At 39.0% G+C, this 25,447-nt stretch overlaps 1 protein-coding gene across 1 annotated transcript in view; it reads left to right on the top strand.

The window, feature by feature from the left end:
* LOC114663759 (trichohyalin-like) overlaps positions 1–25,447 on the top strand; it is a 247,472-nt gene that overhangs the window by 119,323 nt on the left and 102,702 nt on the right. The window contains exon 9 of the mRNA XM_051935916.1: positions 16,249–16,342. Coding sequence (XP_051791876.1) covers positions 16,249–16,342 — 94 coding nt within the window. The remainder of the gene's footprint in view (positions 1–16,248; positions 16,343–25,447) is intronic.

The raw sequence follows: 25,447 nt of genomic DNA, 5'->3' as shown, positions 1-25,447 counted from the left end.
CACTATGGTACAGTCATTAGTATTGCTGGCTCACAGTGGTTTTTGAGTTCAACTTTTGGTCTGGGAATAAAATTTGCTCCATACATTTACTCCAATTTTGTCCTTCATCTCAAGATTTGCTTATTGATATGAAGAATTTGTAAGCCTCTTGGACCTGTTCTGGCAAAGTCCTTTTCTTTATTGACTATGGAGTCATTTTCTGTAAATCTTTGCATGGCTGTGGCCATATTGATTACAGACAATTGATGCATTATGTCATCACTTCCCACCTATATAAGATGGCTGCAATAGGTTCCAATATCCAAACAAAGGATTGGACTGAATTATGTCAGCTTCTAGTTGGAGTGACGGGCAAATGATCTATTGATAACTTTGGTTAGGAATTTCTGCTACATTTATTTTGACTACTATTTTGTTTAGCATTTCTGGTTTTAATGTTTAGTTCTGAAAGATTCTTTTGGTAGTTTTTATCCTGGCTTGTCCGTTGACTGATATTTCTATTAGTTTCTTTGAAGTTTGTCCATCTCTTGGTCATTTTCTCACATTTTATTTTACTCTCTTCTTTTGAAGTGTCAATAGCAGTTGGATTTTTTCAATTTTTGACTATTGGCTCAGCACTAATAAATATATGTGTGTGTAATTATGTCCTGTAATAAACTGGTGCTTGCCTTACATCTGATGTGGAAGGGACAGATTCTGGCCCCAATCACCCTAAAGTGGAGTAAGCACCTACAATAATGGATGGTTGTTTTTGCTGTACTGAAACATCCATCCATCCATTTTCCAACCCGCTGAATCCGAACACAGGGTCACGGGGGTCTGCTGGAGCCAATCCCAGCCAACACAGGGCACAAGGCAGGAACCAATCCCAGGCAGGGTGCCAACCCACCGCAGGACACACACAAACACACCAAGCACACACTAGGGCTAATTTAGAATTGCCAATCCACCTAACCTGCATGTCTTTGGACTGTGGGAGGAAACCGGAGCACCCGGAGGAAACCCACACAGACACGGGGAGAACATGCAAACTCCACGCAGGGAGGACCCGGGAATCGAACCCAGGTCCCCAGATCTCCCAACTGCGAGGCAGCAGCGCTACCCACTGCGCCACCGTGCCGCCCGTACTAAAACATTTCTCAGATTACTCTGATAAAATGTGAAATGCTACAAGGATTTGATATATTTAACTAAATGGTGCTTCAGGCTAAATGAATGACAGCTCACTAAATTAAATATACTGATCACGTGGGATGAAGAATCACACTGTAAACTAAAATCAGGAATGAAGGAAAATTGGTTTAGAAATAAAAATTTTTGAGCTAAAAAGTTATTGCCAACTAAATAGAGACTCTTATTAGTAAATCAGTATGCAAAATGGCAAGGGGAAAAAAGCCCTGGAAATCAGGGAGTTCAAACCAGTGCATCTAGAAGGACTGCACCTGTGTGTTTTTTGGAAGCCCGAGGTGAGGCTGGCACAGTCAATGGAGTAGTTGAAAGCAATGAATCAGTCTCTGTTCTTGATGTTATAATTTTTAACAAGTGTTGGATTGGTTGGTTATTTCAACAAATTCAGTATGTCCTGCTCTCTTAACTTGCTGTCTTCATCTCTCTCTCTATTTTCTGCCCTTCCTGTCCTGACATTTTATGCTCTCCAAACATTCTTCTTCCACTATCCTCTCAATTTTCTTTGCTTGCGTCTGTCTTGATGCTTAATTCATCCTCCAGCCTCTATTATCATTTTAGCTTCCCTGCTGCCTCCATAATGTTTGCTCCTTCCTCTTGAACTATTCTTTATTAAAGGCACATAAATAAATACTACTTTAAATTAATAACCGTAAATAGCATAATTATGGCAAAGTTTCTCGTCCTTCTGATTCACCGTGTGAGCTATGTGTTCCAGTTAGAAAAGCATAAACTTAAAAAATAGTACTGTGACAAGCACAAGAATGAAGGACATAACACAACAGATTTTTAAAGTAAGTTGGAGGTGTTATGTTTAAAATGAGGCAAACTTTGAATTATGAAGGTGACCAGTAGATGAAACATCAATAAATATAAGCAAAAAGTTTGTAACCAAAAATCCGACCTATCTGTCATCAATGGCTACTTAAATCAAAAATCAAAGTTGAAGTCAAAAAGGTGTTTATTAATACTAATAAACAGCAAAGCAACCACCTAGAAATTTCTCTTGAATTATCTGACATTTTAACCCATCGCATCATTTAGGGTATTTACATGTGCTTCAATAACTCCATTATTCACTGAAACCTGATTTCTAAAATCCATTATAGGTGGCACACGGGATGGACAGGCATCCCAGCAAGGAGTTGGGAAGATCCCTTACAAGGATGGGAGGCGCCAAGTAAACAGAAAGGCATCCCAGCCAATAGAGAGAAGGATGCTGCCCTAATGGATGGATGGACATCCTGAGCAGAGAAGAAGATTCCATACCAGAACGGGAGGTCTTGGGCACATGGACAGGTGTCCTGACTGGACAGGGTTCCAGTACCTTCCCTGAACGAGAGAAAAGAAAAGAAGGACAGGGAAGGGCGGCCTCTGAGGGATGTTTATTTCCCCTAGGCGCTAAATGGCAGCAACCCTCCACATCAGCACCCATTCGGGAACCGGCAGGGAATGCTGGGAGTTGTAGTCTGGCAGTACCCTGCTGGGGTCCATGGGTGCTGCAAAAGGGAGCTGCAGGAAGAGCTGCTTCCTGCTATATTGGACGTCTGTATGACCCGGGAGTATTTCCAACAGGCCACAGCCCTGGCACTGCAAGTACTCCTGGGTCCTCAATAAAAGGGACCGCACTTCCTTGTCTAGGCAAGTTGGAACTGGGAAGAAGGAAGGTAACACTCAACTGGAGGAAGGCAGTGCAGTGGTGAAAGAAGAGGAGAGGAATTATGAGGAGAAATGGATTGTGAAGAGAGAAAACCTTTGTTTTTGTCAATTTTGGAGGCATTGTGTATAATAAATACGCCTTTATTTGAACCTGGGAGTGTGATTGTGTGACCGTGTTTGGAGTTTGGGGCTCGCTGGTGCCTCAGTTCCATCACACCATGTAAATCCTTATTTTCATTATAAAGCAGGTTATTGGCCTCTGAGACACCTGGTTAACATACATAGATATCTCCAAGAATAATCTGATTATGTGGCCATGTTACGCTCTGTCATGCTCTGTTTGCCTGCATATGTGTTTGCTTTACACACGCTTTCAGCTGCCATGGGTTGAAGCGTCTATAAAATAAATTTACTTAGGCAAATGTTTGGGTGACCGCATTATTCCTTCTACTGGCCAAAATAATCTGTCTTAATATTTCTGAAATCACTAATATTGTGTTAATGAGCTAAATGTACACCGTAACCTTAGCAACACAATCTCAAGAGCAGTAGGGTAACACGTTAAAAGTAACGTACGTTACGTTGTCCAATTACTTTTTAAAGTAACGAGTAACCTAACACAGTGCTCATCTGATTCTTATAAAAACACCTGTGAGGTGTAAGGCAAGAAGCACACACACCGGGTCCTTTGCCAGGACTGAATGGCCAGCCAAGCAGAAAAGAGTTTGCTGCATGCAATCCGGCAACAGAAACCTATAAAGCAAGCATCAATTTGACTGAACACATTTATAAAACACAAGAAAATTATCATAGGTGTCAAGCTTATTTTCAAATTCACGGTAGCCGATGATGACATTTAACTCATTAAGCACAGTTTAATGATGTTGGAGTGTTTTTTTCCAAAGGAAAACTGCAGAAGATTACTTGCACATGTAAATGCAGAATATTAAGAAACCGGGTTCCCGCCTTAACCGTGTTATTCTTTTTAACCTGATTATACAGTACGTGTGTATGTGAACACACTGAATGACATCAGACACCACAACCTCCGAGGCTTCACCACTTCACACCTGGGTGTGCATCCTAAAAACAAAAGTATTAAAATGTTGTTGTGCATGAAAATCAAGATGTTAAAATAAGACACAAAAGATTCAGAACTCTCTGAAAACAGCATTTTTGAAAGTAAACCATGTCAGAAATTAATTGTGCATCCAAAATAAAAACAATAATTGCATAGCGATTAATTCAGAAGGACTCGTAAAAAATGAATAAAGAATATGTGAATTTTCTTCTTCCTGCATCCTCAAACTTTGGAATGACAAACATGCCTCCAAACCAATAAGACGTAGGACGGCACCAACCTGTGCTTGCCCTAGCTGCAAAGCCACCTCTAAACTCTCCACTCTCTTGTTCTTGCACTCTGTTACTCACCATCTCCATTCCATTGGTGCTTAGTTCTCTAGCTCAAGAATGGGGACTGCACTCCTGATATCCAGGACCATGTCTTATGAAGGGGGGCGCAACTGGGGTGGCCACCCTGGTCCTCGCATGGCAATCCACCATATTCCTCTTTTCCAAACATCATTAAAATTCTTTTTCAATCTTCCATCATTAACAAGATTCCACAGGATGCACTCTTGCTTCCAAACACCACAGGTAAAAAAAAATTCCAAGCCTCCACTACCAGCACTTCTCAGATACATTTGCTGTTAGCAGGTTACTGTTCTCATTGGCTTTAAGCTGAATCTGTTTAAAACAGGCATGCTTGCCATGCCTCTCACAGTGCTTGACAAGCAGTGTGTGATTATTTAAAAAAACAGATGAAGTCAGCTCACTTTTCTACAAATCTTAGGAGGGATGCTATTAAACAGTGTTTTGCAACTTTGTGGTTCATTGGTGTGTTCTCTCCTTGTTTGTCCACCAGCCATGTTTTCAAAAGAGGCTGCAGTTATCAACTTATTTGCAGCTGCTTCTTCATATAGATCTGTGGTAACATGAAGATCCAGTATTTTAAAATGTGTACAGTTATGCACCAATTAACAGCTCCATTTTGGACCAGCCATTTGACTTTATGTCAAATTGGCTGTATGTTGGCAACAAAGTGCACACGTCATTGCAACTCTGAGGGTCTGTTTGGGTCACTGATATGCATAGTTTAACTGCCAGTACAGAGTAGCACAATCCAATATTCAAGGCTCAGTGGCCTTTTGTCAGGGTGCCGCACAGCACTTTTTAACTACCACTTAGCAGTTATCACTCCTCCTCCCTGCACAGCATCCACAGTGGAAGCGATTGTTGTTCATGTTTTAGTTTTTCACAGCGATCAATCAGTACTTTCCAGGGAAAGTTTGCCAAGTTTAGTGGGACTGAAGAAATTGGTCATAAAAGGAAAGTACCAGCTCATCTATTATTCATACCCACTCATGAAAAAATAAAATTTGAGGAAACAATGGCTGAAAATACAAATGGTCTCAATTTGGTTGGCTGTAAATCAGCTCATGCCTTTACATTGATATATGTCAGAAACTGAAAAGATAAAATTCTTCATTTTAATTTGACTTTTGCCAGGCACATTGCAAGGACTATTGGACTAGATTATATACAGTGAATTCAGAAAGTATTCAGACCCTTTCACTTTTCACACACTTTATTGGGTGCAGATTTAGTTCTAAATGGATAAATATGCCATTTTTGCCCATATAATTTACACTCAATAGCTGATAATGACAAAGTGAAAACAAGTTTTCAGAAAGGTTTTCATCCATCCATTTTCCAACCTGCTGAATCCGAACACAGGGTCACGGGGGTCTGCTGGAGCCAAAACAGGGCACAAGGTAGGAACCAATCCTAGGCAGGGTGCCAACCCACCGCAGGACACACACAAACACACCCACACACCAAGCACACACTAGGGCCAATTTAGAATCACCAATCCACCTAACCTGCATGTCTTTGGACTGTGGGAGGAAACCCACGCAGACATGAGAAGAACATGCAAACTCCACGCAGGGAGGACCTGGGAAGCGAACCCAGGTCCCCAAGTCTCCCAACTGCAACAGCGCTACCCACTGCGCCACCATGCCACCAGAAAGGTTTTCAAATGTATTAAAAATCAAAAAATAAAATCTCTTCTACATATAAGTTTTCAGACCCTTTGCTATGGCACTACAAACTGTGGTCAGGTACATTGTGTTTGCATAATATTGTGACATCACTGACAAGTTACATCAACCTCTGGATGATTCGCCAACAGAATGGGCATTCTATCATGCAAGGTGGCAGCTGCAAGGGAGCATATAAAAATGATAAGCCTGCTAAAACTGCATCCGAATTCCAAGTAGTGCAGAAACAGCAAGCAGTTCTTCTAAAGATATCGAACTACCTAAAAGAGCAATGTGAAAGAGCTCAACAATCCACACACATTTGGCGCCAGCAAGTACCACAGAAGCATTGAACTACATTGGTGTTAGAAGTGGGATTAGAAGACCTACACTCTGTGTTTGGCAAAGCACAGAATGCTATGGAGACCAGAAATGGATTTGCAGGACTCTTCTGGGGAGTTGCTGGAGAGTTTCGAGACTGAGACTGGGGAACTGGACTGCTGTTTGTAGCATCAGTACTGCAAGAAAGACAGATGAGAGACTGCTTTACCACCATTTTACCATCTGCTAAGTACTTTTGGCCTAGGTGTACAGTCACCAGCACAACCTCTGGCTTTTGGACCTGGAGAAAAGTTTAGCAGATCAGGTTTCCACTGGCTGCAGGTGAGCAGCGTCAAGCAGAGCCAATGGTAAAACTGTACAGGCAAAGGACATGGAAGATCATAGGGGTGTTACAAACCATCTGTTGAGAGATCCTCAAAGTTGAGATCTGTATACATAATGCTGTTTGCAGTGTCAGTTCAGTGAAGACAGACAGCCAAGAGATACATCTGCAGCTTCACAAAACTACTTCACTTACACACTTCTAATGGACCCATCATTGCGGAAAAGTGGAGCATTAAATACCGCATCTTGGCACAGCACTCAACATCTCTGCTATGCTATCTAACAATGAATCAATGAAGGCCCCTGCTGATGTGTCTTTGTCACCAGCTACACAACCACAGTGGAAATAAAGACCCCAGTTTGTGCACCATTTGCAAGGAGCTGGAAGTAGTCACTGGGGACAGTGACTTCGAAGGGAGAGCTCTGTAATAGCACTAACAAGTTGCATCTGCCAGGAGATGAGTCGCCAACAGAAAGAGCTGGCATTCTATCATAAAAATGAGCAGTTTCAGTTGACAGCTGCAGGAGACCCTATAAAAATGGCAAGTCTGCCAAAGATACATAAGAATTTTCACTGGCGCAGCAACACTGAGCCATCCATTTAAGGATACAAAACTACTTAAAGGAGCAATGCAAAGAGCAAGAAATCATTGGCACTGTTTAGTAGTAAGTAGTTCTCTGAGACCACATGAAAATGCAGAATGATTCTTTATTTGCACATAGATATGCACACATATCTCAGTCCATGGAGCGAGCAATCAAGAAAACAATTCATTCCCTCTTATACTTTCCTATTACCGTTACCTTATCTAATACATCACATCATCTGACTATATGCAGAATTCTATCATCGTAGCCAATCGACTACAGCCACCAGTAACTTTGTATACATGCTGATTCTTCCATTATTCTAAACATCGCTTCATTAATAGGGGTATCCCATTGATCTTAGTGCCTCACAATAGGGGAGTTTGGGTCTTCTTACTAGTTTGTTCTCACTTTTTAACGGGGGTGTTCATTACACATCTACTTTAACGTTAGCAACAGTCTTGGTGGCTCCCCTATATGAGGCAAAAGCCACACGTGCCCAAGCTTTAAGCCGTGTTTGGTTAATCCTTCAGTTACCTTCTGTCCTTTTCCTTATGCTTTAATGAATACATTGTTACAACTTCATTTAAGTATATGTTTATATTAAATTGTAAAAATTATCATGTATTGTGCAGCATTGTGTCAATATAATATAATATAATATAATATAATATAATATAATATAATATAATATAATATAATATAATATAATATAATATAATATATTTTGTTAAGCCTGTAACTTTCTGGGGATCCTGGGTATTTATTATTTCAAAGAGAAGGTACCATTGAAACTAACAACTGAAAGGATTTTCATAAAGATTAAAACAGGAAAGCTTCAAAGCAGTAATACTAATGTTAAACAAATACATTATTATTCCTAAGGATTAGTAAAAGCAGAAAATAAAAGATTTTTTATTTCTTCTCTTCAGAGTTTAATGGAGTTAAGCATCACATTGTACCTGTGAGACTCATAAAGGCTTACCATTAATGAGAGAAAGAAAGGCTAACAAGCAGTGCATAAAAACAGTTTTCTGCCTTTGTGTCTGTGTGTTGCCATCGCTGATAAATGTAAATCTTTATCTTTTTCACTCTATACATGGATCGATCAAAGTGGGTGTAGATGAGGTTCTGGTTCATCATCTTGGAAGTCCAAAGCTCAGACAATGACAGCAAAGCATCAGTATAGAAGAATAAATAAACAGTAGAAAAAGTAGAGAAGTGTCATTTTTAAAATACTGCAAGAAGAAGAGTCTTAACGAGTCACAGTGAGTCAGTCAGATGCCTTAAGAAGTTTCCGCAGAATGGGCACATCTAGCAACTAACAAAAGGTGGTTTCACCAACCCCTAAGAAACGTACCCTACACAATGTCCATACGCACTTACCAATCAACGTATCACATAACACCTTTTTTTTTTTTTCAATGCAACTTACAAGATCAGAATACAGGTGAAGCACAGACAGGTGAAATGGTATTCTCAGGGTTACTGAAACAATAGACTTGGGGTTTATATTCCACTAGCCATCCCCCATGGCTCCGCCCATGTAGTAGTGATACAGGACAAATTTTAAAAATCAATAAACAAAAAGGTATCGCTAGCTAAGTGGAGGCAAGGTACACTCCAAAACGTAGAGGTAGTCCGACTCCCCACTCCTGACGTCATGCTTCCCCCCTCCCCTCAGCCCGCAGCCTCTGTCTCGGATTAGCGAGAATATATTGCTCCTGCAAGCGAATTATGATTCTTAGCATGATGAGAGAAGCCGCAAAATCAACCGGAATGTTCAAGCAAATTCTAGAAAAGAAAAAAACGATCTAAATCCGTTAAGTAGTTCTCTCATTCACTAGCTAAGTGGTTGTAAGATACACCCTGAGGCTGGCGCGTGATTGAGGAGGGCTACCCCCCCTCCCCTCAGCCCGTAGCCTCTTTCTCGGATTTGTGCAAATAAATCGCTCCTGCAAGCAAACTCAAACGGAATCCATTAAGAAGTTCTCTCATGAAAAGTGGACAGACATACAAACAGACAGATGTTGGATTTTATATATAGAGATTATATTCACCATTCTACCATACCGCACTTACTTGTATCAGAGACAAAATGGGAAATTGTAGAGTCTGACAAAGATGGGCCTAGCATTCAAATGCAGTCTGCTTTAGTTGTTGGGCTACAGCACCAGCCAGTTCCGCCATGCAACTTGTGTGTTTGTCGCAACGTATATTTTGTTTAAATTGAATGAGTATCGGCACTTACATGTAATCAGATAAGGAATAAATAAAGGTAAGAATTAAAGAAGAAAGAACTTGAAAATTCCATCATTAATGCAAATAAACTGGGAAATGCGTAAAAATATTTAATTAAGTTAATTATGGTCAATAAACAAGTACTATAGAGGTATAAAATAAAATGTTAAGCAAATGGTTTGCCACATTTAGCTGTTGAACTCATGATTTATCGGATTTAGTTAATTTGCCAGTGGAGTCATTGCTCTTTATAATCCACACTACATGAAATGCTTTGTATTTGCCCCCCCTATAGTTTAAATAGAGCAAATGCAGCAGCTGATCTTCTTACATTAATAAATCTACTAAGGAAACATTTACTGTTTCACTTTCTCTCAAGTTTGCTGATTTTTTTTCTTTTGAATATTATTTATTTTTTTCTTGAGAGTGAAAATTTTCAAAAGGAATAATTTGGTTTGCCTCGCATTTGAGCCATTTTTCTTCTGTGATCATGTTCAGGTGTAATTATATAATTTCCTGGCCAAGGCATTTGGATACAATCCAGAGCTAACATGTTCCCCAAAGTCGGCCCCATTTTAAAGTTCATGTCTTTAAACAAATAATACCGAAACGGAAATAAAGCATATCAATTACTCTGCTACATATTTCATGTCAAAGCCTATATTTGTATCAGTTACAACAAAGCTGTTTCGACCCCCGGGTGTTTTACTTGGGATTTTGTAGCAGAGCTCTGTTCAGTGTAGCCGGGTTAATTTCTAGTTGTTCAACATACATTGAGCCTTACAAATAACTATTAATAAACATCAGTCTTGTATTTTATAGATTACCTTTCCTTAGTGAGCAACATCTCAAAGTATTTTGCGTACTCATAATCAAACAGTCACTAACATATTTATTTCTTTAACATTTGAGGAAAGGCAGGTTAACTGACTTACAAAGAAGTACACACTGAATCTCTGATGCTGATTAAACCAGAGATTTAGCCAACAGGCAAACTTTTCCATCCACTTTCTGTGAACTGAAAGACACAATGACTGTAGGCTACTTCTGCACATTTAAAGGTGCTGTAGACCACTGATCACTCTCCTTTGTCCAAATTTCTAATGACTCTTTGGTTTGGTTTATTAGGGCATTTACTTACATTTAGGAATGGACACGTCAGTCAGTAACATCTATCACACCTCGACTTTGGAGTTCTACAAAAGTTGAAAGCAGAATTTAACTTTCTAAAAAAGTGCCATCATGTATAGGAAAACATGCCAGCTGTCCCAGAAATTTACCGGCAGGTTGCCAGGACTGGGAGACAATGAAAGAGGCTACTGTGTGGGAAAGTCAAGCAGGTAATTCCCCAGATTGAGACATTGTATAGTTCCCAGGAAGCATGTCAATTTATGTGTGTACGAAGCCATAGAACTGCACACAAAACTCTGTAACAACTTCAAGTAAGATGCCCTGAGGTGAACAAGTAAGAACAATAACATATAAAACTGTACAGCGGACTGGTTAACAGAAGATTCTCTTACTGAGCCCAAAAGAAAAAAACGCAGGGTCCATTTCACAGGAAATTCCACATTAATAAATTTGAAAAACTTGGCAAATGTAAGGGGAGTTTCATGCTCAGGTAAGCAGTGACACAAATGGCACTCATTACTCATTTCGATGAATCTTACCATTGAACAACTTTCAGAAGAAGTAGCAAATTAAGCAAAATAAATCTTCAGATCCTTGCTGCATCCTAGTCATAATATAGCTTAGAAGTCAGTCACAATTTCTAACCTGCTTACTCCTGAACGAGGTTGTGGAGTGGGTGCTGGTGCCTGTACCAGCTAGCATAGGACGCAAGGCAGGAACAAGTAATAAAATTCACTTTATTTGAACCCTTGATTGTGTATGTGCACTTGTGTCTGGTATATGGGGCTCTGTGGTGCCCCTTTTTGGTCGCAATATATACACCGTGTATATTCAGAATCCTGGAAGTAATTAAAGTGATTGAAATCAATGTTTTTATGAAAGTGAGTAGCCTCTTCAGACTGAGTCCAAACATGTGATTGCAAGGGAGGGTAAGTGGTTGCTTCTTATAGCTGCTAGGAAGGAAGAGGTGGGATCAAGGCCTGGAACCGGAAGTGAGGTCAGCGGAAGGGAGGTTCTGGAAGTAGGGGAGGATCTGGATGAGAGAGTGAAAAAGGCATCAGTGCACCCAGTCAACCCCTGCTATGACTTACCATGTTCAGCCAAGCCCACTGACTGCCTCCCATGCACTCATGTGTGACAATAAAATTATAATAAGAAATCAAAGAAAGGAACACAAAAGCAAAAAGAATTGGGAAATGACCTCATATAAAGTGGACCAGTGGATATTGTGAAAAATAAAGCAAAAAGATAAAAAACCAGAACATTTGATAATATACAGATGAAATATGGCGGTATTTATTCATAAAATGGTGGTTGGAAGTGCTGCGGCAGGAAATAACGTCACAGGCTGTGAGACGGACGTGATGTCATCGATTAGGGACCGGAAGTGATGTCATCAGAGTGGGGCAGAAGTGACGTCATGTTTGGAAGCCGGATGTAGTGTCATTTTTGGAGGGACAGAAGTGACGTCATTACCAGGAGCCGGAAGCGGAAGTGACATTGAGCAGGCATTTTGTGAATCCGGAAGTGTTGTAGGTAAGTAAATGAAATTATTATTTCTCTTCTTTGGATCTGATGAGAGAGAGAGAAAGGCATTAGTACCACAAATCAACCCTTCGTGTAGCAATGTTTCGCTCACCTCATGGCTTGTTGACTGCCTCCTAAGCGCATGTGTGTGACAATATATATAATATATATACAGTGGAGTCAGAGAATATTCAGACTCCTTCACTTTCTTCACACTTTGCTGTGTTGTAGATTTAATTTTAATTGAATAAATTTGCTATTTTTGTCTTTCACTCTACACTTAATAACCTATGACTCAGTGAAAACATGTTTAGAGAAAGGTTTAGCTATTTATTAAAAAATCAAAAACTGAAGTCTCTCATTCATATAAGTATTCCAGCTCTTAACGTTGTACTTTATAGAAGTTTCTTTGGAAACAATTACACCTTTGAGTCTTCTTGGATAAGTCAGTGAGAAACCACAATATTTTTACTAAAGCAATAGCAAATGTACAAGGGAAAGGTGAAGAAGGGATCATGAATGGGACGCAAAGAAACATGATTTAAATAAGCTGAGCTTATTACACAAAGTGTATCTGTATGACTTGCCAAACATGGAAATGACCAAACACAACAACAACCTAACTCTGCTTATATAAACTGACATTTTTGGCTTACTGCACACATTATGCTCAAGTCTGAAAGCTATAAATCATTGGAAATAAACAATGTATTAATGACTAGGTGCAAGGTCTTCAAATTTACAAGTCAACAAACAGCGAGAGAACAATCATTCTAACCAAGGTAAGTTGTCCAGACAGTTCTTACTTCTTCACCTACCCTCTTACTCTGGATTAAGCTGTTTTTTTTTCTGTTTGTCAGCGTGAAGGAAAAATGTACATTGATTGATGGACAATAAAGATTGTTATTTACAAAAAACTATGATTTGTCATTTTTTATTTATCTATTAATTCATTCATGTACAATATCTACTATATTTTCAGTTCAGTTTTTAGATGCATTCACATAGAATGCAAGAAGTACCTTCTGTGATATCCATATACTGTATGTCTGTCCGTCTGCCTGTTTATTAAGACAGTTTAATTTTGTTGAGATATCTTGAATAAAGCGTGCTGTACAAAGGTCACTTATTGAAAAGCATTGGTGAATCTACAAACTCGTCTATCTTAAAACAAAGAAACATTTTCTGAACTTCAGCAGCAAATTAGTTTACTATTTCAATTTTGCCTTGGAAGCGGTTACAACAACTTGTATATTTTGTATATTTTCTTTTTATACTTGTTCGATAGATCCCCAACGTATCTACTGGGAAAGGGCACATGTGCAAGCAGCTCATAGCACAGATTCCTTCCTGCTGCTTTCAGTAACCATAAAAGAACAAGAAAAGATCACTTCTCTGGAAATTATTAGAAGAGGAAGGCAATTATATAAACATTCGTAAGACTGAACTGACTGAACTAACATTATCTACAGATTATTATTATAAAGAACTGAAGATATGAACCTTCAGCCAAATGGTGTGAGAATTAATTAATTACACAGAAGAGTAGCCACTCCACTAAGTGATTTAGAAAGGGAGCTGTAGTTGATCAGCAGCATAAGATCAGAACTGCAAAGCATGCCACAAGGACTGCGCTCTGGTATACAGTTTCTGTGGTGAACAAGAGTCTGATTGTGCCACAAATAGCAAGATCAGAACTGATTACATTTTGTGTCATGCTGAAACAATGGCTTAGTGCTAAAATGTATGACAAAGTATGACAGACATATCGCTATCTTACACCTTGAACTTGAATCTGTCTGCTACACTCACAGGCCCGAATCATGGAAACAACAAAAACAACAAAAATGTATGTAAATGTACATCCCTCAGCTAATAAACGCTATATATAGCCCATACAAAAATATTCCCCCAAATAACCTTTACACACAATACATACAAAAAATGCCATAAACTAAAGATACAGAAAGGCCGGAATGAAAAAGTGAATGGGGAAGAAAACAATGATGTAAAATGATTGTAGTAATGGGGCTATGCTGAAGTAAATAAAGCTGAACAAAACAGAACAATCTCACCAATCTGAGCCCCAGCAGATGTGAGTTCAACTGTGACGAGGTGGACTCTGGACCCTGGTAGCAGTTATTTAAAAACTGTTTAAGCACATGTGATCAAGATGGCAGAAGTTGTAGAGTGACAACAAGATGGAGAGAGCAACCGGAGATCTAAAGAAATGGGCCAAAAACAAATAGACAAAAAAAAATGAAAATAGGTGTTTGTCATTTGGTATTTCATGTAGTGTTTTCTGAAATTTAGCATTGGTTTCAGCCTAGAATTTTCATTTTGGCGCATCCCTCCCGACTATCTGATGTTTGAGTGGTTAGATGTTAAGGGATGTGTATTGTTATTACTTGTTAGCCATTTTCTTCTTCTGTTAGCGCAACTGTTAATAAACTGTTTAATTAGGTAATTGTTTTTATGAATTAAAATTCAGCATAATGCAATAAGTCATGATATTTAATGAGGAAAATTGAATTTATCTGCAGTGCTGTAATTAAGGGTTTGGATCACAGCAGAACTTAATTTTGTACTATTTATTGTTGTTATTTTTTATTATTGTAACATAAATGTGTAATATAATATCTATTTGTGTCTTGGAAAGACTATTGTTGTTAGTAATGATCCTCATTTGCAACCACGCAACTACTTTAAGTTTTAGCCAAACCGATAAATAGGTCAGCATGGTGGACTTCCTTGAGTCCAAGATTCTAGATTAAAAATAAATTCTTAATTTGTAAGTTAGTCTGTGTTCTCTGAGACTTTGTAGGGTATTAGAACATTGCTTGAAAGTTTGATGACCATTGGTTAACATTTGGGAGGTGACATTTGGTTGATACTACATATTCTGGCTTTTGACAAAGGTTGGTTGTTTTTGACTTTTGTTTTTGTCTCATCTCTGGTCCAGTCTCCATTGTAATATTCTGCCCTATCATATCAGGTCAAAGATGGAATCAAAAGATGAAGAGACAAATGCCCAGAGCTAAGCTTTTATATCATAAAAATTACATTCTAGCTTCTTTTTAGCCCACTGGCACGTCACTGGTAAAAGGAGGGGAGCTACTGCCCTGTAATGGCATCATATTTGCTATGGCAGATTCTTCACGTACATCTTCTCTCAAGTCCACACACCACCTATGGCCTTTTTCTCCTAAAGCTTTTTTCATATTACATTGTTATTTTATATATGTATATTTTTTGTGTGCAAGTATGGAATGTGTGAGAATCTGTCCTCTCTACCCTTTGTGGGCTAAAAATTGACGTCGATAGGATCCTGGTTGAACCCTCAGCATCAGTCCATAATTTGGGTGTCATCTTTGATCAGCTTCTTACTTTTCAACCACACATTAGCTCAATAGTACAGACAGCTTTTTTCATCTCTGTAACATTGCTCATCTGCATTCTTTCCTCGGTGTGAAAGATACTGAAACACTCATTCATGCTTTCATCACTACCCGTCTGGACTATTGCAATGCAATGGTTTATGGCCTCCTATATGTATCAATAGATTACAGTATGTTCAGAATTGTGCTGCTCGTTTACTTACACACACTAAAAAATCTGCTCACATCACTCTTATCCTCTATGATTTGCATTGGTTACCAGTTTCTTCAAGAATCAAATATAAAATTATTCTTCTCACCTTTAAAGCCCTTCATGGTTTAGCCCCTCATTATCTGTCTGAGCTGCTGCTTCCTTACACTCCTGTCCATGCATTATGATCATCGGATGCTAACTTACTCACTGTACCTAAATACAGGTTGGTAACTATGGGTGGCAGAGCTTTCAGTGTGATACCCCTAAAATTTGGAATTCTCTCACTCTCAGCCTTTGCAAAGAAAAATCTATTATTCATTTCAAACTCCTGTTAAAAACATATCTTTTCAATGAGTATTACTAATTTTCTTGTATGTAATTTCTACTGTCTTGTTAACGTGTTTATTGAATTGTAAAGTGTCCTTGAGTGTATGAAAGGCGCTACATAAATAAAACTTATTATTATTATCATTAATGTGGCAAACCAATATGGTACATGTATCTGTTTAATCATTTATTTAAAAAAATGAAATTAAAATTATTCTTATTTACTTTGTAGGAAAAGAAAGACAATCAAAAGAAACTTAATAAAAGCTCAACTGCTGCAATCACTGGAATGAATTCGAAGACAAAGAAAAAAGCATTTGTTGTTGGTATGTAGGCTAAGGCCACATTTCTGATTTCCACTATTTATTTTGAAACAAAATTACCCATATTTGTTCATATATGAGGTTATAAAAACATTGTTAACTTTCATCTTTCTGAATAATTTTTATAATATAACATTTTTGAATAATTGTTATCTAAATGTCACAAGCACATGTCATTTATGCATGCTGTCGCAATTTTGTTTTCTAAAATGGCATTTCTTTTAGCACTTTCAGAGTTAGCTCATGTTCTGACAGTGGTGAGGTCTGCGGTAGGAGTGACGGAAGCATTCAAGTTGGAGGTGGGATTACATCAGGGATCAGCTCTGAGCCCTTTCTTATTTGCAATGATGATGGACAGGTTGACAGATGAGATTAGAGAGGAGTCCCCATGCTGATGACATTGTGATCTGTAGCGAGAGTAGGGAGCAGGTGGAGGAGACCCTGGAGAGGTGGAGACATGGTCTAGAGAGGAGAGGAATGAAGGTCAGTAGGAACAAGACAGAATACATGTGTGTAAATGAGAGGGAGGTCAGTGGAATGGCGAGGATGCAGGGAGTAGAGCTGGCGAAGGTGAATGAGTTTAATACTTGGGATCAACAGTACAGAGTATTGGGGATTGTGTAAGAGAGGTGAAAAAGAGAGTACAGGCAGGGTGGAATGGGTGGAGAAGAGTGTCAGGAGTGATTTGTGACAGACGGGTATCAGCAAGAGTGAAAGGGAAGGTCTACAGGATGGTAGTGAGACCAGCTATGTTATATGGGTTGGAGATGGTGGCACTGAACAGACAGCAGGAGACAGAGCTGGAGGTAGCAGAGTTAAAGATGCTAAGATTTGCACTGAGTGTGACGAGGATGGATAAGATTAGAAATTAGTACATTAGAGGGTCAGCTCAAGTTGGACGGTTGGGAGACAAAGTCAGAGAGGCAAGATTGCGTTGGTTTGGACATGTGCAGAGGAGAGATGCTGGGTATATTGGGAGAAGGATACTAAGGATAGAGCTGCCAGGGAAGAGGAAAACAGGAAGGCTTAAGAGAAGGTTTATGGATGTGGTGAGGGAGGACTTGCAGGTGATGGGTGTAACAGAACAAGATGCAGAGGACAGAAAGATATGGAAGAAGATGATCTGCTGTGGCAACCCCTAACGGGAGAAGCCGAAAGAAGAAGAGTTAGCTCATGTTCCCCATATGTCCCCAATGCACTGGAGATGAACAATAGGTACAAAACTGAACAACTTATTGTTGAACTGTGCGAGGCTAGATGCAGAGTTAGACTTTCTTGTACTGTGTGTGTGTTCATTATATTATTTTTACAAAGCTTCTATTAGCATCAAGGGCACTTTTAATAATTTGAAAGAAAGCCGACACTGCAATGTAGCTGGTAGCACCAAAACCTCAAAAGTCTTTTGAGTCCCAGTTTTGAATCAGGAATAGTCATAGTTTGACCAGGCTTCTGCCCTTGCTTTAGTTTCTTGCCCTGCTGTTTTTAATTTTGCCATTTTTGTGCCTTGTGTTACTAAATATGCATATGTTTTCTTCCTTTTATATAGTATTGTTGTTTTTTTAATTAGTATTTTCTCATATATTCATTGTTTTGTATTTTTCTTTTTCTACTCTCATATTAATTCTGATAGTTATCATACTTGTATTTTTATACTGAAGCCCAGGGGGATGGGACCCTCTGACACTGCAGCAGCCTCAGGTCCTGATGTAGCTGAAGCATTAGTTCCTATGTATCAGTTGTTTGACTCCCCTTTCAGGATTTGCTTTTTTACAAGTTTTGATTAATAACTTAGTGTCTAGAGTTCATTACTATTTTTATGCATTTTCCTTTGTCAATTTATGAGGTTGAGCACTTGTTTTGGGTGTTTCTGGAGCCCTAGATTCTGTATCTCATGAATTTTTCAAATGAAAGTTTACTTTTGTTATTGTGAACTATTTTGTACCATTTTCGCTGAAATTTTGTTTGTTTATGATCACCTCCATTTTGGTCATCATTAGGCTATCTCCATGTTGTTAGGTGGCAAGTCTTCAGTGGTTTTGAAATGGATTGTCATTTTGGGCATTTCCTCACTGGAGTTTGCAGATTCTAAAATGTTTTTTGGCATTAGGACTTTTGTTTAAAACAACCCTATGTCTAAACTACTTATCTGGTCTCAACTTGTACCTTACTTTTTGACTGCGATTTTTCATTCTCCTTTTGAGTTTGGTAACAGTGCAGTAGTTTCCTCGCTTTTAGCCCTTTTTTTCTGCCTTTGACTACTTCTTTTCTCCCAATCTCCTTTTAAAAAAATGTGCTGATGTACTAGTATAATACTTCACCCATTTGGGGATTTATAGGCTTTGGTCTTTTTCAAGAGTGCAGACTGCAGGCCCGATATTGACCTTCAGGGCCAGGAGTTCTTTACATTTCGTGGTCTTTTTGAAATTTTTGGAGTCCAATGTTACAACAGAAATGAGATGTGATGTGTTTTAAAATGTACTATTTAGTTTGGTGTTGTCCAAGTCAAGTAAAACTGTATTCTAAAGTTAAGCATTCTAATAAATTCTAAAAATGTTGTGTCAATTTTTGCAGCTTACAATAAAGTTCTGTGGAAGCCAGCATCCAAGCCTCAATACTTAGCAAATATATACATTTTTCAAGCCAAAAAAGTTACTGAGTACTGATCCACATCTTGAGATTACACACATATTGCATTGAAAGATTGTATTCGCGTATCAAACCATTGTTGTGAGATACAGCCATTTTTAAAGACATGTCTATGAGCCTCATGTCTTTGCCAGCTTCCTCATCCATCTTATTCTGCAGTACTTTTGCTCTGTCTACCTGTTGAAATCAGTACTCTTACGATCGCTTATATTCTTTCACTATATGGAACCATATTTCTTTATGTTGCCAAGCTAATAGTAAGAGAGAATATCCAGCAGGCACATAATATGTAATCAAGATAACAAGAAGTGAACAGGTAGGCATTCATTCATCCATCCATCTTCCTAAGTTACTTATCTATGGCAATGTCACAGGGCAGGGTGAGCCTATCCCAGGAAACATCAGACGCAAACATCTGGGGGGAATATGTAAACTTCCAGCACCTTCAAACTCTAGTCTCCTTCACTGCGACAAAGCAGTGCTACCACTCCACCACCTTGACACCCAATATTATTATTATTATTATTACACATATGCTAGGATGAAGATTAATCTATTCATATAAAGTATTTTTCTTCGCCATAGGTACAATAATAGTGATAACAATAATGCATTCATCTTCCTAACCTGTTTATCTAGGGCAGGGTCATGGGTCAACTGAAGCTTTTGTCAGCAGTCATTGGATGCAAGGCAGGGACAACACCAGGATGGGGTTCTACTCCATTGTAGGGTGAACACAGACACTTAGGCCACTTAGGAGCCCCCAATTGCTATTATATCATTTGAATGCACATCTGTCTGTTGTTACAAGCCATGGCAGAATATAACCACTGAAGAAACAGAATTGCAGAAGTGAAAGTAGGGTTATAAGCAGAATAGAGCATAGTGCTGAGGACTTGTTGGGGCTGTTATAACTTCGACTGACAGCGGATGTGAGCCAAAAAAAAAAAAAGTGAACAGGAAATGTATTCTTTAAAAAATAGTTCCAGAGGTCTGTGATAAAATAATTATTTCTACTTCTTTGCCTCACTAAACTGAAAGGCATGCTTTCTTAAATCAAAACCTTTTCTGCTTTAAAGTGGACATATTTATTATGTTTTAAGCTTTTTACGTTCAGCTATGGCCTCCAGTACACTTTAGCCCTACTATAAGCTGCAAGAACAGACAAGGCATTTTTACAATTGATAAAGAAGGTTCACTTTAGAATGCAATTCTATGTGGCAAAATAATATACAATAAGTGAAAAAATAACTGACTTGAAACATACTAAACTTATCCTTTAAATATGTATCAATTTTCTACAACAAATTTTTTGTATCATTCAAAGACCATAACTTTACAGTTTATTTCATGTTCTTTTTGCCATCTGTATAAAAAATATTTTTTGGTGTTGTTATAAGCTGTGGCTCACAAATGAAAAAATGGAGGCCCAAGCCAACCAAACTTAGACCCAGGCTTGAGATATATTGTTCAAAATGGGCCCCTACCCAGTTTGAAAGTAGACTTTAGCCTATACAGTAACAAAAGGAGGAGACCCAGCAACTAAACACTCCTTTCACTTCAAAAAAAGTCAATGTATTAATTTAAAAGAGAGAGACACCATGCCAATAACTCTGGCTCCATAAAAAAAATAATGTTAAGTTTTTTAAAACAAAATATTCAAATACAAAAATAACTGAAGGAAAGTCACAAAGGTGCGCATAAAAAGGCAACCAAGCCAGATTCACAAATCAGAAAACAGTAATCAATAAAACAGAGAAAGAAAAAGTTAAATTATTACAAAAAAAATCTACAAAACAAGTACTTACAATAGACTCTCCAAAAATGCAATACCAAGAGAATTAGAGAACTTGACTTGCCTGAGCTCTTATAGTTAGAAGATGGTCTTCCAGCTGTGTATTATAATGGCTCTGCTCCCTGAAACTCAAGTTTAAGGGGACAGGGCACTAAAGTGCTACTTAAGAAAATGAGCTCCTTTTCAATCAGTCTTGACGGTGACGGTGACCTTCTTCTTATGCAAGGAATCTTGGTGTCATTTTTGATTCCTTGCTTTCTTATTCCTCTCCTTTTCTAACACTGAGAAACTTGTCCATGCTTTAATCACATCCCGCATTGATTATTGTAACTCGCTGTTGGTAGGCGCCCCTTCTAATCTTATATCACAGCTCCAGTTGATTCAAAACTCTGCTGCAGCAACAGCGAGGACATAACACCCATCCTGCTTTGCCTTCATTGGCTCCCTGTGTCTTACAGGATTGAATATAAAATTCTATTAATAACCTACAAAGCTTTAAATGGCCTTGCACCGGACTACATCAGTGACATCTCCATCGCTATGCTCCTGTTCACCTACTAAGGTCCTCTGATTCTGGTAATCTTGTTGTCCCTCACACTAACCTGCACTCTATGGGCGACAGGGCCTTCAGCTCCCTAGCACCCAGACTTTGGAATGACATCCCGAAATTAATTAGATCAGCTGACTCCATTCATTCTTTTAGAAAACAACTTAAAACTCATCTATTTAGGAAGGCTTTTAACTTAACTTAACATTCTGCCCTTTCTTTCGTTTACCTCTCTGTCCAGGTGCTCAGGATAATTTGTGTGTCTGTTATATCACAAATTAGGTTATTTGTTAGGTTTTTCTTTTAGTATTGAATTTAGTATTTTACTCTGGTTTATTGTCCTTTATTTTATTTAATGCTTTATTATTTGTTTCATTGTTCTATTCAGGAAAACTTTTGTATCCAATGTTACATATACCCTGCTGTTTTCTGTGAAGCTCCTTGAGCATGGGAAAGGTCGATCAATCCATCCATTGTCCAACCCACTGTATCCTAACACAGGGTCACGGGGGTCTGCTGGAGCCAATTCCAGCCAGCACAGGCCGCAAGGCAGGAACAAATCCCGGGCAGGGCGCCAGCCCTTAGCAGGGCACACACACACACTCGCCAAGCACACACTAGGGACAATTTAGGATCGGCAATGCACCTAACCTGCATGTCTTTCGATGGTGGGAGGAAACCGGAGCACCCGGAGGAAACCCACGCAGACACGGGGAGAACATGCAAACTCCACACCGGGAGGACCCGGGAAGTGAACTAACTGTGAGGCAGCAGCGCTACCACTGCGCCACTGTGCCCCCTCCCCCCCCCCCCCCCCCCACATAAACATACCAAATAAGCAAAACAATATTCAATATATGATATACAGATGATTTAACTTCTTCTTCTTCTTTCGGCTACTCCTGCTAGGGGTTGCCACAGTGGATCATCTTTTTCCATATATTCCTGTCCTCTGCATCTTGTTCTGTTACACCCATCACCTGCATGTCTTCTCTCACCACATCCATAAGCCTCCTCTTAGGCCTTCCTCTTTTCCTCTTCCCTGGCAGCTCTATCCTTAGCATCCTTCTCCCAATATACCCAGCATCTCTCCTCTGCACATGTCCAAACCAACGCAATCTCGCCTCTCTGACTTTGTCTCCCAACCGTCCAACTTGAGCTGACCCTCTAATGTACTCATTTCTAATCCTGTCCATCCTCGTCATACCCAATGCAAATCTTAGCATCTTTAACTTTGCTACCTCCAGCTGTCTTCTGCTTTCTGGTCAGTGCCACCGTCTCTAACCCATATAACATAGCAGGTCTCACTACTGTCCTGAAAACATACAAATATCACATAAAACAACAATTTATATGAGCCAGGAATACACTTCTGGATAAACCATAACAGGTATTAGCTTTCACAATAGGTTGAACACCTTTCAGTTTTAATCAATATTTTGTATCTTACTCATTCTTGTTTGCTGACTAGCATTTTCCCTGCCATTATTTGTGTTCACTATATAAGAGCACCACTGGAGTTGGTGCGCATATGTCTGCTGTGACTTTTAAGCAAGCACTTCCCTAGTTGGGCAGAGCATACAAGCACTTTGGAGTGACTTCAGGGCATTTATTTACAAGTAACGATGGCATGAAATCTTAGCTAAACTGTATGCCATCTCGCCATCTAAATCGTATTTTCCTAAGTGTCCTAAGTGTGCTTTCTTTGTTAGCACATTGAGCACATTTTCCTTTTGCAGATTTTTCCTTTCTTTTCTTTTGCTTCACATGTATTTTTTTTCTCATTGTGATGTATTTTTTGTTACTCTTCGGCTAATTAGTAGGCAGATACTTGCTCTGACTGCATAGAGTCTGTAGAGTGAAGTCAATCCTTTCAAGCTCATCTTGGAAAGGAAGTTGAGATTTTTTTCCAGGTTAATACCATAAACTGCTAGAATATGTAAGACTACTTGGGCAAATGTAATGCGTTAAGAAGAATTTATTTATTTTCCACCTCAGTCATGACATCTGGTTTCTGTTTTGAATACTTTTCCTTTTTTCCATCAGTGACACTGTATTAATCTTAATTATGGTTTAGCCATATATTAATGAAAAATGTTTGGATGGATGATTTGATGTGAAGGTTGGTGGCGGGGCCAATTTTCCTGTCAAACATATCAGCACAGATAGCCTGAACAGAGGTAGGCCTTTTTTGGTAAACTTTTGAGAGAAGACCCATGATGATTTAATAATTGCCTATTTAAAAACATTTTGCTTTGGGGTTTTATGTTGCTGGGATAGAGTAAGGAGGCTTCCTTTTTCGTTTGTGGTGAGACAGGACTCAGATCTTTTCCATTGCTAAAAAAAGTTAAAACAAAAATAGAATTCAAGACAAAAAATCCATATCCAGAAAAACCAAATTGTGAATCTTGAAATGGCTCTTACTATCCACTGACTGATATCATTTTAGTGACACGTGCAAGTTGGGTATCACTGGGAAAAAAATAAAAGAGTATACCAAAACCATTGTGCAGTATATTTAAAATAGTAATAAAGAGCTAATATAGAGTTTTCTTGAGCATCATTGTTGACACAGCCTCCTAGATTAATGTAGGGTATGGTATGTAAGAAGCAAAAATGTTATGAGAAGAACTTTGGATCACAGTGGACTCATCACTATGTGCATCCAGACAGTGTTCATGCACAGACGCCATTAAGAATTCTAACAGAATGTTACAATACATAACATAATGTGTAGAGTACAAAGGAGGTTATGCTTAAGTTTTATAATGCCCTGAGGCATCCACAAAAACTAAATGATTGTGTAAGAGGAAGACTGGGGAAGGATGCCAGCACGTGACCTCTAATAAGTCTGAAGGAGTTACAAGGTACAGAGACTGTGCATGTACAACAACTCTTGCCCAGATGCTTCACCAGTCACAGCTTTATGGGAGAGCATCAAAGACAAAACAACTGTTAAAAACACGTACATGACATCTTAGCTGGAGTTTGCCAGAAGGCACATGAAAGACTTTGAAGCCAACTAGAAGATGTTTCTATGGTCTGAAGAGACCGAAATGGAGCTTTTTGACCATACTTCACGTAACTCAGGAACACACCATCCCCACCATGAAGCATCGTGGTGGCTGCATGATGCTGTGGGGATGCTTCTGTGGGGCAGGCCCTGGAAGGCTTGTGAGGATAAAAGGTAAAGTGAATGCGGCAATAATCAAGGAAATTGTGGAGTAAAACGTGAATAATTTTTATAGGTACCATATGTGAATGGTACAGAAGTCTCTGGGATGCATACTGCACGCTACCGGTCGAAGTCAGGTGATAGAATACATTTTAAAAATCTCTTGTCCTACATGTACCTTCAGCTCCTTTCCTCGGTATCTGTGTGTATCTGAAATCTTTTGTCCGGCGCTTCCTCTCTCAAGCAAGTTACCATAAAGCTTCCTTCTTAGACTCTGTCATTATTTTCAAGGTGCCTTGTTCGCCTCCTGCCTGCTTTTATAGTGTATCTGTGTATAGTACTGTGCAAAAGTTTTAGGCAGGTGTGAAAAAATGCTGTAAACAAAGAATGCTTTCAAAAATGGAAGTGTTAATCATTTATTTTCATCAATCAACAAAATGCAGTGAATGAACAAAAGAGAAATCTAAATCAAATCAATATTTGGTGTGACCACCCTTTGCCTTCAAAACAGCATCAATTCTTCTAGGTACACTTGCACACAGTTTTTGAAGGAACTCGGCTGGTAGGTTGTTCCAAACATCTTGGAGAACTAACCACAGATCTTCTGTGGATGTAGGCTTCCTCACATCCTTCTGTCTCTTCATGTAATCCCAGACACACTTGATGATGTTGAGATCAGGGCTCTGTGGGGGCCATACCATCACTTCCTGGACTTCTTGTTCTTCTTTACGCTGAAGATAGTTCTTAATGACTTTGGCTGTATGTTTGGGGTCGTTGTCCTGCTGCAAAATAAATTTGGGGCCAGTCATACGCCTCCCTGATGGTATTGCATGATGGATAAGTATCTGCCTGTATTTCTCAGCATTGAGAACACTATTAATCCTGACCAAATCTCCAACTCCATTTGCAGAAATGCAGCCCCAAACGTTCAAGGAACCTCCACCA

This window comes from Erpetoichthys calabaricus, chromosome 13 (assembly GCF_900747795.2).
Source record: "Erpetoichthys calabaricus chromosome 13, fErpCal1.3, whole genome shotgun sequence".
NCBI classification, from domain to species: domain Eukaryota; kingdom Metazoa; phylum Chordata; class Cladistia; order Polypteriformes; family Polypteridae; genus Erpetoichthys; species Erpetoichthys calabaricus.
Note: the sequence above shows the minus strand (reverse complement) of the source record. Positions and strands in the feature narration are given on the sequence as shown.